At 45.0% G+C, this 14,971-nt stretch overlaps 1 protein-coding gene across 1 annotated transcript in view; it reads left to right on the plus strand.

The window, feature by feature from the left end:
* Window positions 1-14,971, plus strand: part of Ephb1 (EPH receptor B1) — a 416,176-nt gene that overhangs the window by 348,775 nt on the left and 52,430 nt on the right. Inside the window, exon 11 of the mRNA XM_051206222.1 lies at window positions 12,189-12,436. Coding sequence (XP_051062179.1) covers window positions 12,189-12,436 — 248 coding nt within the window. The remainder of the gene's footprint in view (window positions 1-12,188; window positions 12,437-14,971) is intronic.

The raw sequence follows: 14,971 nt of genomic DNA on the forward strand, positions 1-14,971 counted from the left end.
ACACCCACCAACCCTTCAGGAGTTCCAACTGGCCAACTAGAATCTTATCTACCAGGGTCTCTACATATTTCCCATCGACTGTCATTAAATATTTCACTGAACCACGACTTTCCACTTCTGTGTCAATAATTTTCCCTTCCTCTTTAGACACTGACATATTTAAGGATCGTGCATTGGAAAGTTGGGCACTAGATAAATTGGATTGCTCTTACAGACTCTGATTTCTCCAGGAAACTTAAGAGTGTTGAGGAGGCGGGCCTGCTGTCTTGCTCTCTGTTTGCCCGTGTTATTAATTGTTGTTATGGCTCGCGGTAATGGTGCTAGTGATTTTAATGTTGTTATTTATGTCATGTGCTTAGAGTGATGTGTTCTGGACTGCATTTCATCCCAGACAGCACACATCAACACCCTTCCTGCCTTTGTCAGGGGACGAGTAAAGAGCCTTCTCATTTATGATCCTGCCAGGGAGCTACAATTTGGGGTGAGCTCACCAACTGCTGGATGCCCATAAAGGGACAATTGATGGTCTCACTCTATCCTTCAGCTTCCATTGTGTATAGCATTTGCCAGTGTTGCTGTGTCTGTGCATTCTGCCCAGAGGAGGCTCAGTGTTTTGGTGTGGCTTGCAGGGTATTGAGAGGGATGCATTTAACAAATTACGTGATGCTCAGCGGCATGGCATTAAGAACTGGGTCTGGTCCCTGCTGACCAGCCTCGACCAAAGCTCATCTCCTTGTGATTTAGAGCCATCCCAGGGCTGATCCCTGTGGGTATTAACTCACTGTTCACAACAGGATGCAATTTTAACACAAGACACTCTGCCAACACATTCTTTTCCCCCATATTCTGCCTCACTGAGACTGGATTCCCCTTTTTGCTAATAAAGAGTTTGGTAGCCAAACAAAAAGCACAAGTAACAATTACACAATATAATTGGCAGTGTTTCTCTTAGTCACCCAGAAGAATTGGTGCAGAAAGATAACACTGGTTTGTAATATGAAAAAAAAAAAAAAAAAAAAAAAAAAAAAAAAACCCAAAAGCAAAAGCCACAAAGGAAGAATCAATAGCCGACCAATCTTCCCTCTATGGTCCCTTCTCCCCTCCCTCCTTCCCTTCTCCCTTTCTCCTCCCTCCTTCCCCTCCTCCCTCCTCCCTCCCCTCCCCTTCTCCCTTCTCTTGTCTGCTCCCATCAAAAAGCTTTCAATGGACACTTTCTGTACACTGAAGTGGATTTCCTAAGACTAAATGGCTCCTCTGCCCTAAAGGCTTACAGACTTCGTGAGCAGTAAGGGAGTGGTCACAGTTGGCTTTTTCACACCATAACAGTGCAGGCACAGAAAAGCCCCACCCCAGGCCTTGTGGGGGATGTGCTTGGTGCTGTGGGCTAGGGGTCCTGGTGGATCAAGAGGGCTCCTGTATTCCTCACTTTTCTTCTTGTGAGCAGATACTTGACAAGACGCACTTAAGATTGGAAGGGTTTGTTTTGGCTTATGGTTTAAAATGGGATACAGGACATTATGGAGGGTTGGCAGTAGGTGCCTGAAGCACCTGGTCAGATGAAAAAAGCAGCCAGGAAGCAAACGTCAGAGCCTGCTCCTAGAGATCTACCCCTCCAGCAAGGCTCCACCTCTTAAAGAATGTGTGGGTACCATGGACCTGCTTAGTGTCCACAGAAGTCAGAAGACTATATCAGATGTCCTGGAAATTGAGTTATGGATGACTATGAACTACCTTATGGGTGATGGGACCTGCACTTGGGTCCTCTGTAGGGGCAACAAGTGCTCTTAACCATTAGGCCATCTCTCCAGCCCCTCATCCCCTACCTCTTAAAGTAGCAGGCCTGACAGGATCAAGTATTCAAATAAATGAACCTATGGGGGTAGTTTACATTCAAACCACAACAACGCCACAAAAGAAATAGCCTTCAAGGCTGAAAACTAGTTTTAAAGAAAAAGTAAGGCTTTGTAGAACACTTTAGAGCAGTGATTCTCAACCTGTGGGTCTCTACCCCCTTGGGAGTGAGAGGGGTCAGGAGTCACATAATACCACTCCAAAACACAGATGTTTACATTATGATTCAGAACAGTATCAGTGTTACAGTTATGAAGTAGCAACAGAAATAATTTTATGATTGGGTCAACACAACATGAGGGAACTATATTAAAAGGACACAACATTAGGAAGGTTAGAACCACTGCACTAGAGAGAGACAGTGACGGAAAAGGAATGTCACGTGATTCAAGGAGGAAAATGAACATTATGTTCCAGTTTGGGCATGCTGGAGTCAGCCTGCAGTCTTTTCAGCCCATGTGCAGTACCATTGATGTTCACCATTGGCCACTGTAGGTATAGTTACACTACGGGAATTGGCAAACACTGTTAGCCATGAGCTCTTGTTTCTCCCTGTTGCTTGGTTTTTGAGAGAGCTAGTGGTTGCACAATCTAATGTAAATGGCCACCATAATCCTATGGGGAGTAGCATTATTAGGAGGTATGGTTTTATTATAGTGGGTGTGGCCTTGGTGGAGGAAGTGTGTCACTGTGGGGGTGGGCTTTGAGGGTTCCTATGCTCAGGATACAGCCCAGTGAGTCAGTTGACTTCCTATTGCCTGCAAGATGTAGCCCTGTCAGTTCTAGCACCACATCTACCTGCACACCGCCAAGGTCCGGATCATGATGATAATTCACTTAACCTCTGAAACTGTAAACAAGACACCCCAATTAAATGTTCTCTTTGTAAGAGATGTCATGGTCATGGTGCCTCTTCACAACTGTGAAAACCCTAACTAAGACACACACATGTTTAGAGTATACAAGGGATGCTGCCCCATAGACTGCTCAAGGTTATTTTAAAGGTAGGCCTTTGCCTACAATATATGGGTACAGAGAAGAGATGTATGCTTGTTATAGAAGAGGTTAATTTTAGTGTTCAAAAAAACCTTCATTCATTAAGCCAGCAACTGTAGTAGATGCTGGGAAATGTATTCAATGATTAACACTCTCTGCCATGGGAGATTGTTGTCCAGCACAGAATACACTACCATGCTCCAAGAAAGGAAAGAAGAGGTTGAGGGATGAGGGGAACACCACAGGGAGGGTATAGTCCTGGAGATAGGAGGAGGGGCTTTCTGGCAGGGAGGACTTGGGGAAGAGAGACCTGGGTGACCACTGAGGACAATTTAGCTTAGATGGAGTAAGAACAGATGAGACAGAGCTACTAGAAAGCATTTCTTGCAGGTTAGTTTGGAGAATCAAGCTGGCCTAGAGATGAAAGAATTATAATACAGATTTTCCCCCAAGGGAAAAGCGGGATCCTGAGCAGGTTGAGCAATAGGATGGTGTTCAGAGAGTGGACCATGGGAACTGCTGTAGGTCTGTGAGGAGAAGATGGTGGGGAAAGGGTTCTCCTGAAACCTGGAGACCAGTTACCTGACTGTCTAGATGAGAGAAGAGGTCCCGAGAGAGCTGATTCTGGGATGAAGGGTGGGATGGGAGATGGCATTGATGCAACCCAAGCTGAAGTGGTATAGTAAACGGATCTACTGTGAGGTTTAGCTACTGGAGCTGTGGGGCAGTTGGCATGGAGGCTGGGCCCAGAAATAGGACCACCAGATTAAGTCCCAAGAAGGCAGAGTGAGGCTGCCTGGCTCCTAGGGTGTGGAAGTGTTGGTTATGCTTGTGAGTGAAGGTCAGTGAAGTAGAATCTGGAAACCATGAGATAGACAAATTGCCTTTACTTCAAAAGTTGTTTAGGATGTTGAACAAAAGAATGAAAAGTAATCATTGAAGAGCCTGGTGTGACACCACTCAAGAAGATTAATGTGTCATTAATATGTAGCTACTTGTTTTATGTCCACCTTTCCTCATAGGGCTCACAGTTACATTAGAGAGTGAGAGAGAGAGAGAGAGAGAGAGAGAGAGAGAGAGAGAGAGAGAGAGAGAGAGAGAGCGAACACGTGCTTTCATTAATCTGGGACTTGATTCAGTGTGTGCAACTTCGTTGTTCAACTAAATGTTGGTCAGATGTGCCAATGACAGAGGGTACTTGGAGAAAAACATGTGGCAGGGGTAAAAAACTTGAAAGCTAGACAGAGCTGGAGGGAATAAAGAGAGAGACTAGAGAGATGGAATAAGGTCAGTGAATACTTGACACTCTGAAGGTGGCTCACTGGAGTGAAGGACAACCAATCCATTCCCTTCCCCATATGGACAATGGGATCAACGCAAGTCTCTGTAGAGGAGGCAACACACCACTCTAGTCTTGATGGAGACTATCAGCTTATGCTTACTAAGGGTGAGACTAATAGGAGTCACATTCCTGGTCACTTTCAGCTCTTCGGTTAATTTTGATCAGTTGGACTTACCTAGAGAATCAGTCAGGGCTGCCACATATGTTCTTACAGAATGAAAAGCACTCCTGTGTTCAGTTTGCAACCTGTGCCACTATTCAGGAGCCTGAGCATATATATGGCTGTTAAGTGCATGAAATCGTAGGTAGGAATGCCATGAGAGGTATTGTCCAGGGAAGGACATGCTGACTGTATTATAGTGAATAAATGCCCATCTCCAGTAGCTATGGGTACAGTCCTTCCACCATGGATGATTACGTACAAGAAGGCTGCTTGCAGAGGAGGACTGTGTAAGGGAAGAGGTCATGTATACAGGTGGATGTATGCTCACTGTGTGGGGCTGGTATCTTTGAATGGATTTCTGCAGAGAAAGGTTCCTTGGTATCCCAATACTCTCGGCATCATTTAGAGTGAAGATGGGCAACATTGAGGGTAGCAGGAAGGGATCTAGAAGAGGAACTGAGGCCAAGGAGATGTTTCCAGGAACTATAAAGTGTGCAGTACATTCTCAGCCTGTGCCGTGTGCCTGGCACTACCCTGTATACTTCACAAGTGCTGTGCATTTAATCCTGGTAATAGCCTGTGAGTCAGGGTTGATGTTTATGTGTGTATGGGCCTTCTAGACGGGTGAGGACATCAACATGCAGAGGATGGCTTGCTGCAGGCTGCGCTGCCCTTGAGTTAATGATGCAGCTACAATTGAAACCCAGATGCAGCTGATCCAGAGCTGGTAAATGAAACCCCTGCACTCACTGCCACTTCCGTTGCTGTGGAAAAGAGCAGCTAAACACTCAGTCATTGCTTCTGATGGTAAACTCTGCCTAGCACTTGGAGTACCCTGGCCTTTTTGCTAGGAATTACAATACTGCCTTCCAGTTCATTATTCCATATAGTCCTATAGTCCTGAGGTCCCTGGAAAAAGCATATCCTTCATAGAACACACTCCACATGCGCCTTGTCTCTGTTCTCATTCTAAGCATGTCCTAAGAAGGTCAATAAGGCCCCAAACAAACATTTTTTTAAAATTATACTTACATATGCTTAATTGTGAAAATAAGACCATTATATATACATATGTAATCCCATGCATGTATGCATATATAAACATATGTGATACAAAAGCATGCTGTTGTCTAACAACCACAAAGAATTATGGGAAAAGGGAAGTTCGTTTGGCCCCCACCATCTCTTTACTTTCTGTGACCATGAAGCCTGTCCATCTCACGCCCTTACTATAGCGCCTGGATAATGGACATCCGAGGAACTGTGCCAAAAGGGTGAACATGACTGTGCTCAATTAGTAATGTCTGTCCTCTGTGCCTGGCCAGGAGATGATGAGAAGCATGCCACAGTCCTTATCACTCTGGTGCTTAGTCATAACCTACTTATCTTGCACAGGCTACTGTGTTGAAACTTGCTTGAAACCATTCTTTCTAACCTAGCTTAAATTTATTCTTTAAAAGTTCCATATTGAAGGTATGCCTGAATTAGTAACTAGGATTCCTGCTTTCCATTTTCCCCCCCAAGGCAGTTTGAGACTTCAAAATGCTGCTAAAAAATGGGGGTGCAATTATGGGTGTAGATTTCTGCTGCATACAGCCAATAGCTGATGCGTGAAGTACCTGCTGGCAGGTTGGATGTTTCATTTCCAAAAATTGAAAATTCTTCCCTTCTGATTTTATATATAATAGTTGAGGTATTTAATGGTACCGAAACACTGTTTCTCTCTTCCTCATTTTGTCAAGGAAGGTAGGAAAAGGCATTGGCAAGGCTGCAGCTTGTAAGGAATAGTTTCCACAGCTGTCAGAGAGGAGTATCAGATGAACCAGCTAGAAGGCACTCACTGACAGCCTCGAGGAAAGTGCTTCTCAGAGGAGAGCCAGACATCAGAATCACTTGAAAATAAGCTAACATCCAGATTCCAGGGTCACACCCACCACGCCTCTGTTCTAGAAGATCTGGTGGGACTCAGGGAATTTGTATTTCCTAACAAGTTCCAGATATAAGACACACTAAGAGCCACTGAGTGCCCTTGGTCTCCATACTTGCTGCATGCTGGAACTGAGCCCTGGGCTAATAGATGGGAGGTGATGGGAAAGGACCCAGGTCAGTTGCAGAGATTCGTGTTGATCAAAATTAGGCTGACTGTACCTACTGTAGGTAAGAATCTTCACCAAATAACTGACTGCCAACACTCTCCAACCGAACCAGTTCCTATGGGCACCTTGATGTGTTGAAATATTTTATTAAGAAATGAAAGTGTGATCCAGATGTGGAGCACATACAACAGGGGAATCCTCAAGATTTCAGATCTTCACACAATAAGCACCACCAAGTTCTGTTCTAATTGCAGGAATTATCAGAAAGCAGAAATAAGGATGAGTGTAATTTGTTGATTGGTCTGCTTGCTCGCTTGTTTATTTTTGTGACTGGGTCTCACTGTACAGTCCAGGATGTTCACAAACCATGTTCCACTGTCTTCTGCATACCACGACACCCAGACAAGGGCAGTTTCTGAAGTTAGTACCTGAACTAAAGTTAGTCAGAAGTTAAAGAATACACATGAATAACACTTTCTTAGATCAGGAATGACACAAGTCCTGTGTTTTCCTTGTCATTAATAATATCAGTATGGCTATGGGCCCCCACCTACCTGTGAGCCTGTAGAAAGGCTTAATTGCCAGAGACCCCAGATTTCACCATACTAGGCTTGGTTGGAGATATCCTCCATGCTAGGGTTCTTGGCAAAGGACTTTCCACAGCTGTTAGAACCTGTTGTCTTGCAAGGCTAAAGAGACCTATGTCTCCCTGCTTTTGTTACCCATAATGTCCCTCAGACACCCTCTATCATCATTCCTCTTTCTTTGGTTTTCACTCACCACCCATATGCATCCTTAACTGTTTGATGTTTAGAGACCCTTCTCTCGACTCCCAAGTGGAATGGGAGGTAGCCTTCTGCTTCTTCCCGTTATGTAGTGATGAGAACATTGAGTTCCAGAGATGTATGGGCCAAGCCAAGGCCCACTGACCAGCTTACAGGCTGGAGAAGACATGAAGCTTCCTCCCCTGACTGCCCCATTGCACTGAGGGGGCCACTTAGTTATGGGAATCTCTGAGGGAGGCCTTGATACTGAGTGACTTAGTTTGCAGTTGGTGCTTTGAAGCCTTCTGGCTTAGAAACTATTAGGTTTCTGTCTGCCTGCCTGCCTGCCTGCCTGCCTGCCTGCCTGCCTGCCTGCCTGCCTGCCTGCCTGCCTGCCTGTCTGCCTGCCTGTCTCTCTTTGGTGTTTTTGAGACAGGATTTCTCTATGTAACAGTCCTGGCTGTTCCGAACTAGCTTTGTAAACCAGGCTGGCCTGGAACTTGTTGAGATCTGCCTGCCTCTGCCTCCCAAGTGATGGAGTTAAAGGTGTGCCCAGCACAGCCTGGTTCAGACTCTTCTCTCTTTATGCTACTGAAGAATAGATTTCTGAGCACTGAAGTCACCAGGGACTATACCCACCTCACCTTACCCAAAGAGGACATGCTTTTATTTTCTTACTTTCAAAGAATGAGATGAGACCCCCATAGAAGACATAATGGGAAGTTCTATTCTTACAATCACCAACTTGAAGACAGATTAGCCCTAAAGAACAAGCAGCAAAGTAACATTTATCAATCCTCTTTAATGTCCTAAGGAAGGGGAGACAACTTCTCAACAGTAGGCTTTCCTAGTTTGTTTTCTTCCCTCCTCTTCTTCTCCACTCATATCAATGAAGCCTACACTGTGTTCCTGTTCCTGGCCATGAGCTGTGAGGCAGCCAGCATGTAAACTCAACATAGTCAATGTAAGTCCCAGACTAGGGGGCTTTGTGCAGTACACTAATCTGTTTGCTGGAGACTGGGGGTTTTAACTCCCAGTTCTCAGCCTTGGCCACACCCCAGGAGCACCTGGGCAGCGAGGGATGTGGACAGTGCAGTTATGCAGGGACCCATGTTCAGAAAGGTTCAGATTTATGCTCTTCTTTCTCCATTTTGAAATCCTTCATAATTTTTGAGCAGAGTCCTATAATTTTATTTTCTTCCAGGAACTAGAATTAAATAGGCAATCCTATAGGCAACTTGTAAATATATAATTCCCCAGGCTGAATCCAGATCAGTTACCCAGAATCTCCAGATGAAACCCAAGTCTTTGCACTCTAATCAGAGACAACTGACATATAGCAGTTTCTCCACTGGGGTGTTAATGCATATGGTTGGGGTCACATCAGGTTTATCTGGTGCATTTTCCCCAAACTACCCACAGACTGATAAATATTCTGATTCTGCTCAACTCCAAAGCAAGAGTCTTGGAAGAATGGCATCCACTTATGGAATTATTCTGAGATGGGTGCACATGCCTGTAATCCCAGCACTCAGGAGGCCAAGACAGAAGGATTAATGCCAGTTTAAGGATGGCCTGGACTTCAGACCACGTCTCAGTAAGGAAGACAGTGAGGGTAGGCCGGAAAGGGGGCCTGGAGACTGACTTGGTAGGGTAGTCACTGCGTGAAGCTGTAAGCAAGCAGGATGCTCTCAGAATTGTAACTTTTTATCCAGTGACAAGTGGTAAGAAATGAAGTGGGCATGGCCAGAGTCCTGACTCTGACTTTCAGCTGTCTGGTTTGGGGACAGGCTTTTGGTATTTCCTTGCTAATTTGCTTACTAGTAAAATGAACATTTTATTTGCAGCAATGTCATGGTGATTGGACAGAATAAAGTGTGCCATAGCAGCTGACCAATAGATTGATATTTGTGGGCTCTCTCCACCCAGTAGAAATAGTAATATATCCCTCTCCCCAAACTCTTAGGTATACCTTTCTCCTAGAGGAGACTAGAACTCATTATGACAATAAGAAATACATTAATCAATTAGCTTACTCATAGTTACTAAATATTAGGTTATCGGAAGGATGAATTCTATTATATATGCATCTTATATACATATGCATATATATGTAGACACATACATATGTAAAACACATATATGTGACAGGTGCCTGTTTAATATTTGACTTTAAAATGTTTTTTGCATTTTAACTACTCAAGTTATGCTTATTATAGCAAATCAACATAAAATTAACTAAACCAAGTTTACTAATCTCTACTCCCATATCTTATTTCCATCTTGTTCGTATAACCATTTTAAAAGTAATTTGATGTTAAAAATATATTTGATATGTACTTTTCATAATTATCCTTTTATATATGGCATGCTTCCCACGTGGGCACACAGAGCAAATGAAGTTCTGTAACTTGCTTCCCTTCTCTCCTTCACTTAATGCAATGTGAACACCTTTCAAAGTCAACATATATCACTCATTTTTTTTTTTACTTTCAGTATTTATAGGCATTCCCTGAGATGGGTTTAGTGTTTTCCAACCAGCATTCCTCGACACAGGCATTCAGTATTCATCACCTATGTTCACCTATGTGTATGTGTATGGAGACCAGAGGTGGATGCTGGGTGTCTTCCTTGGTTGCTATCCCTTACATTTTGAGGCAAGGTCTCTGTGAACCTGGCACTCAACCAGTTCAACAAGACAGATTCTATCTGTCCTGCCCATCAGTTCTTGCAGCTGCTTATGAAATAACACTCTGAGGCTTAATAGTAAATATAGTTGTTTGGCCAGTGGCTCAGACATATTAGTGGCTAGCTCTCTCTTTTAACTAACCCATTTCTATTAATCTGTGTATTGCCACTAGGCTGTGGCTTACTGGTAATGCTGTGGCATGCTATTCCTTTGGCAGCTGCATGGCTACTCCCTGTCTCCACCTACTTTTTCCCTGTATCTTTGTTTGGATTTCCTGCCTAGCTATATTCTCCATGGCCATTGGCCAAATCAACCTTATTTATCAACCAATAAAAGCAGCACATATTCACAGCATACAGAAGGATGTCCCACATCACTAGTTGGCCAGGGATTTCTAGGGAATCCCCCTGTCCTCAGCATTCCAGCAGGCGTGCGCCACCATGGCAGGCTTGCTTGCTTGCTTTTTTTTTTTTTTAATCTAAGTGCCAGTAATCTGAGCTCAGATCCTTCTCTTGAACCACACTCACTTTCCCAACTGAGCTGTCCTGCCAGCCCCTATAAGCATTCCTTTACATACAATGCTAAGCACCAATACCTACGCTTCTTCTAGATGATGCAGTGATAAAATCCCAATAGTTTGTGGTCAGAGTGTGGGCAAGGCAAAGGCCAAATAAATAACAATACATATGACACAATGACATTTTATTGGCATGCCAGGCACGAAACAGGAATTCCAGCGGGTGTGCAGGCTCTAAATGTGAGCTTCAGTCCGACCCCAGGCAACCCACCAAAGCAGCATATGATTCAAAGTCAAAGCCAAATGCTACAAATGATAGCTATCTGAGTATTAGCTCTGGGAGGAAATCTTCCTAATAGCGCTTAAGCCAGCTTCTCCTCCAGCCACGCATTTTGTCATGTTCCATAGAATTCAGGGCAGTTTTGCATAAAAGTCCTTTTGCATAGCTTTCTTCAGTGTTTTCTGTCACAGAAAGCAAAGGGAGCCGGACTAACATGAAGAAGCATGTCAACATGTCTTTTCTAACATGTTTCTTCAGCGTGGCCAGTAGTTTATCTGATTGTTCACGGTTTGCCCTATCATTTTCTCTCAGAAACTCAAAGTGAAAAGGAAAGTTTGCCCAACAGAAGCCCCCATTTCTCCTGACAGACCCTTGGCATGCATTTCAGTGGAGCCTTCTTCCAAGGAGGCACTTAACTACTTTCCAGGAAAGAAGTAGAAGTCACAAAACCAAGTGAAATCTCCAAATAACTTTTGAAAGCACATTAAGCAGGATTCAACAGACTTTTTTTTATTTCCTTTTAGACAGCTATGAAATGGTGTCATCAAAATTGTTTTTACTCAAAGCGATTTTACTGAAGAAAAAAAATAAAAAATAAAAAACCAAAAACAAAACTTGAAATCCTATGGCACACTCATGGAGGTATTCAGCTTGTGCCTACTTGGAGAAATAGCTAACTGTTCAGCGGGCAGGCTCCGAGCTGCTGCACTCACTGGGTCTGCCTCTGCTTTCCTGCAGAGGCCTAGCTCCTCCAGGCAGCCTCCAGCCAGTGGCTGAGCCTGGTGGAGATATCAGCGGTGGCTATTTTGGGAACAGGAACTCATTATTGCCTGTTTGACTGGCTGAGACTGTCAGGTCTGCTTGGGACCTGTATTGCTGTGATCTGGGGCTGTCCGTGCCCAATCCTGCTTCCTTCCCTTTCATCTTTCACAGATATACTCACTCATTTCCTAACTTTTCAGGGCCTGTTTTCCAGAGGACACAATAGCCACCCATGTGTTCAATGTTTAATGTAGGAGAATCAGCTAAAGTAGCCACAGAGCCTCTATCCCCCAGACATTTGTGCACCCGGCTGGCTCTGCTAAAAATGAACCATGACCCTGCCAAAACCATTTTTCTTTCATTATTCAGCTGGGTTCCTCTCTCTCTCTCTCTCTCTCTCTCTCTCTCTCTCTCTCTCCCTCTCTCTCTGACACACACACACACTATTAAGTGTGGGACAAAATCCAAACTTGGATATGTTCTAAAATTCTACTCAAACCATTTCTAAGAACTGATGTAAGGGTTGTACTTTAGTATTCCTTCCATGCTTCCTATGAACTAATTACAGCCTAGACATCACCATTGCATAGGAAGAATTCAATCTCCATGCCTTCACTCCAATCACAATCCTACCTGGAGCACCATTGTTCTTGATAAGATGCCTCCCCTTGTGGCTCCACAGACTGAGAAGGATGAGGAGGAGCCTAATTGTGTGTTTGTTGTTTCAGGGGAGTTTGGAGAGGTGTACAAAGGCCGTTTGAAACTGCCAGGCAAGAGGGAAATCTATGTTGCCATCAAGACCCTGAAGGCTGGGTACTCAGAGAAACAACGCCGGGATTTCTTGAGCGAGGCGAGCATCATGGGCCAGTTTGACCATCCCAACATCATCCGCCTGGAGGGTGTCGTCACCAAGAGTCGGCCTGTCATGATCATTACGGAGTTCATGGAGAACGGTGCTTTGGATTCTTTCCTCAGGGTAAGACTGCAGGGCATGGGTGACTCATAGGTGCTGGGGAGAAGTGTCCTGTGGGGATGACCTACCTTCAGGACTGGCTGGTCACCTGTGGGCAGGTTTAACCTTGGCAAGGTTAGCAAAGATTTGTTGATGAAAGGAAAGAATGACTTTGTACTGGGTAACCAATCGGGGTCTCCCACCTGAGAAAGGCTAACTCTCTCTCTCTCAGCTGTCATTAGTTGTCTATAGTTCTTGGTGTAGGGGTGGTACTTCCCACCATGAGGGTTTCCCTGTCCCTCGTTAGCATGTCCCAGTATTATTGTAGTTTGGGTCCTGTTTATGCAGTCGTATTTGTAAGGGGCAACCTCAGAACAGACTTGCTGGTAGTATTCTGGCTCATACAATCTCTCTGTCCATCAAGTCTTCCATGATGCTCCCTGTGCCATAGATGCAGAAGCTGGAGAGGAGTGAATGAGGGGAGTGGAGTCATCGTATTCTAATTAGGGTGTATTCTAAAATATATTTTTAAAAGAGAGAGAGAAGAACAAAGCAGAGTGTGAGGTCTTCTCAGAGGGAGGATGATGTGGGGGAGGGTCTCAGTGAATGTTTATAGTTTGAGCAAGATGGTGGAAGTAAAGAAAGGTATCTTTATGCATTACCGAGACTGAAGAGACTCTCAGTGGCTTCCATGGCCCAGTGTGACTCATACAGATGCCAATGGCTGCTGTTGCCTCTCCCCAGCGTAGCCAACCTCCCAGCCCTCTTCAGTTGACTAGTCAGAAAGAAAACAGGTTGCCATCTTCTAGAAAAATCCCTGAGCCTCCTGCCATCCAAAGAGGCATCTGAAAGGCTGCCACAGGCACCCAGAAATCTTTCTTGGCATCTATACAGAACTGTGTGACCCCAGTCCAACCTGCAGCGAAAGCGGAGGTACCTGGATGCAACCTGGTTGAGAGATCTATAAAGAATGTGTGTCAGGACACGTGCTCGAGAGCCTGTGCTCACAGTGGAGCCATTTTCTTGCAAGATATTACAGAGGTATATGGAGAGTGGGGTAACTAAGCCTAGATGGGAATCAGACCTGACCACGTGGCTATGGAGAAACATCTAGCAAGTCTGGGAGAAGAGGATCTGGGAACAGTATGAAAGAATGGCCAGAGCCTTTTCAGTGAGGACTTTGGGTGAATGGAGTATGCATGTCCCTATATCCAGTCAGCAGCTGTGGATGCTGATCAAAGCACCACAAAGGACCACTGGTTCATACTGTAGCATTGATTGGTTGAGTGCTCTGGCTACACCTACACTGCAGGCTGGGCCTTTAGAATAGAAGAATACAGCTCTGATGCATTATAACTAATCATCCAAGACCCACGTGACTTAGCACAGCAACATGATTTATGACACGCATGAACCTGCAACTGAGACAAGAGTGTGGGACTGAGCATCTAGTTTCTTGTGGAGACATATGAAATTGTCTGGTCTCCTTCGCTCTTGTACTAACATGGAGGTTAAATTTGGTATCAGCCTTACCTTTCCTGATAGCCTGCTTGAATATCTTTGAAACAAGCTGGGTCCAAAAACAAGCATCCTTCAAGGAGACAGTGAATGCTGTACCATTTGTATATCCTGGAAATCATATAGTGTCACTTTTATCACAGTGACAGGCCCACCAAGATCCAAAGAAAGAGAGCAGTCCCTGTGTTTTAGGGAGAACAATGACCCAGTATCTTCAATCTCAGCTGGCTAGGGAAATGGCTGAGTCTGTGAAGTGCATGTTTGCATAAGGACGAGGACCTGAGTTCAGATTCCTAGTGACCACACAAAGAGATGCATCGGCACATATATGTAACAACAGTACTAGGCTTGGGGTGGTGAAAGGAGACATGTGGATCCTAAGGGCTCTCTGATTGGCTAGATAGCCTAACTGAAACTTCGAACTCAATGACAAACCTCGTCTTACCAAGATGGGAAGCAATTGTAGGAGGTACTCAGTGCTGACTTCTGCCTCCCACAGGTACACACACACAGGCGCACACACACACACACACACACACACACACACACAGGCACACACACACACACACACACAGGCACACACATACACAGGCACACACACACACACACACAGGCACACACACACACAGGCACACACACACACGCACACACACACAGGCACACACATACACACAGAGGCACACACGCACACACACACACACAGGCACACACACACACAGGCACACACACACACACAGGCACACACACACAGGCACACACACACACAAAGGCACACACACACGCACACAGGCACACACACACACAGGCACACACACACACAAAGGCACACACACACGCACACAGGCACACACACACAGGCACACACACACACACAGGCACACACACACACACACACAGGCACACACACACACACACACAGGCACACACACACACACAAAGGCACACACACACACAGGCACACACACACACAGGCACACAGGCACACACACGCACACACACACAGGCACACACACAGGCACACACACACAGTCACACACACAC

Source organism: Phodopus roborovskii, unplaced genomic scaffold, assembly GCF_943737965.1.
Source record: "Phodopus roborovskii unplaced genomic scaffold, PHOROB, whole genome shotgun sequence".
NCBI lineage: Eukaryota > Metazoa > Chordata > Mammalia > Rodentia > Cricetidae > Phodopus > Phodopus roborovskii.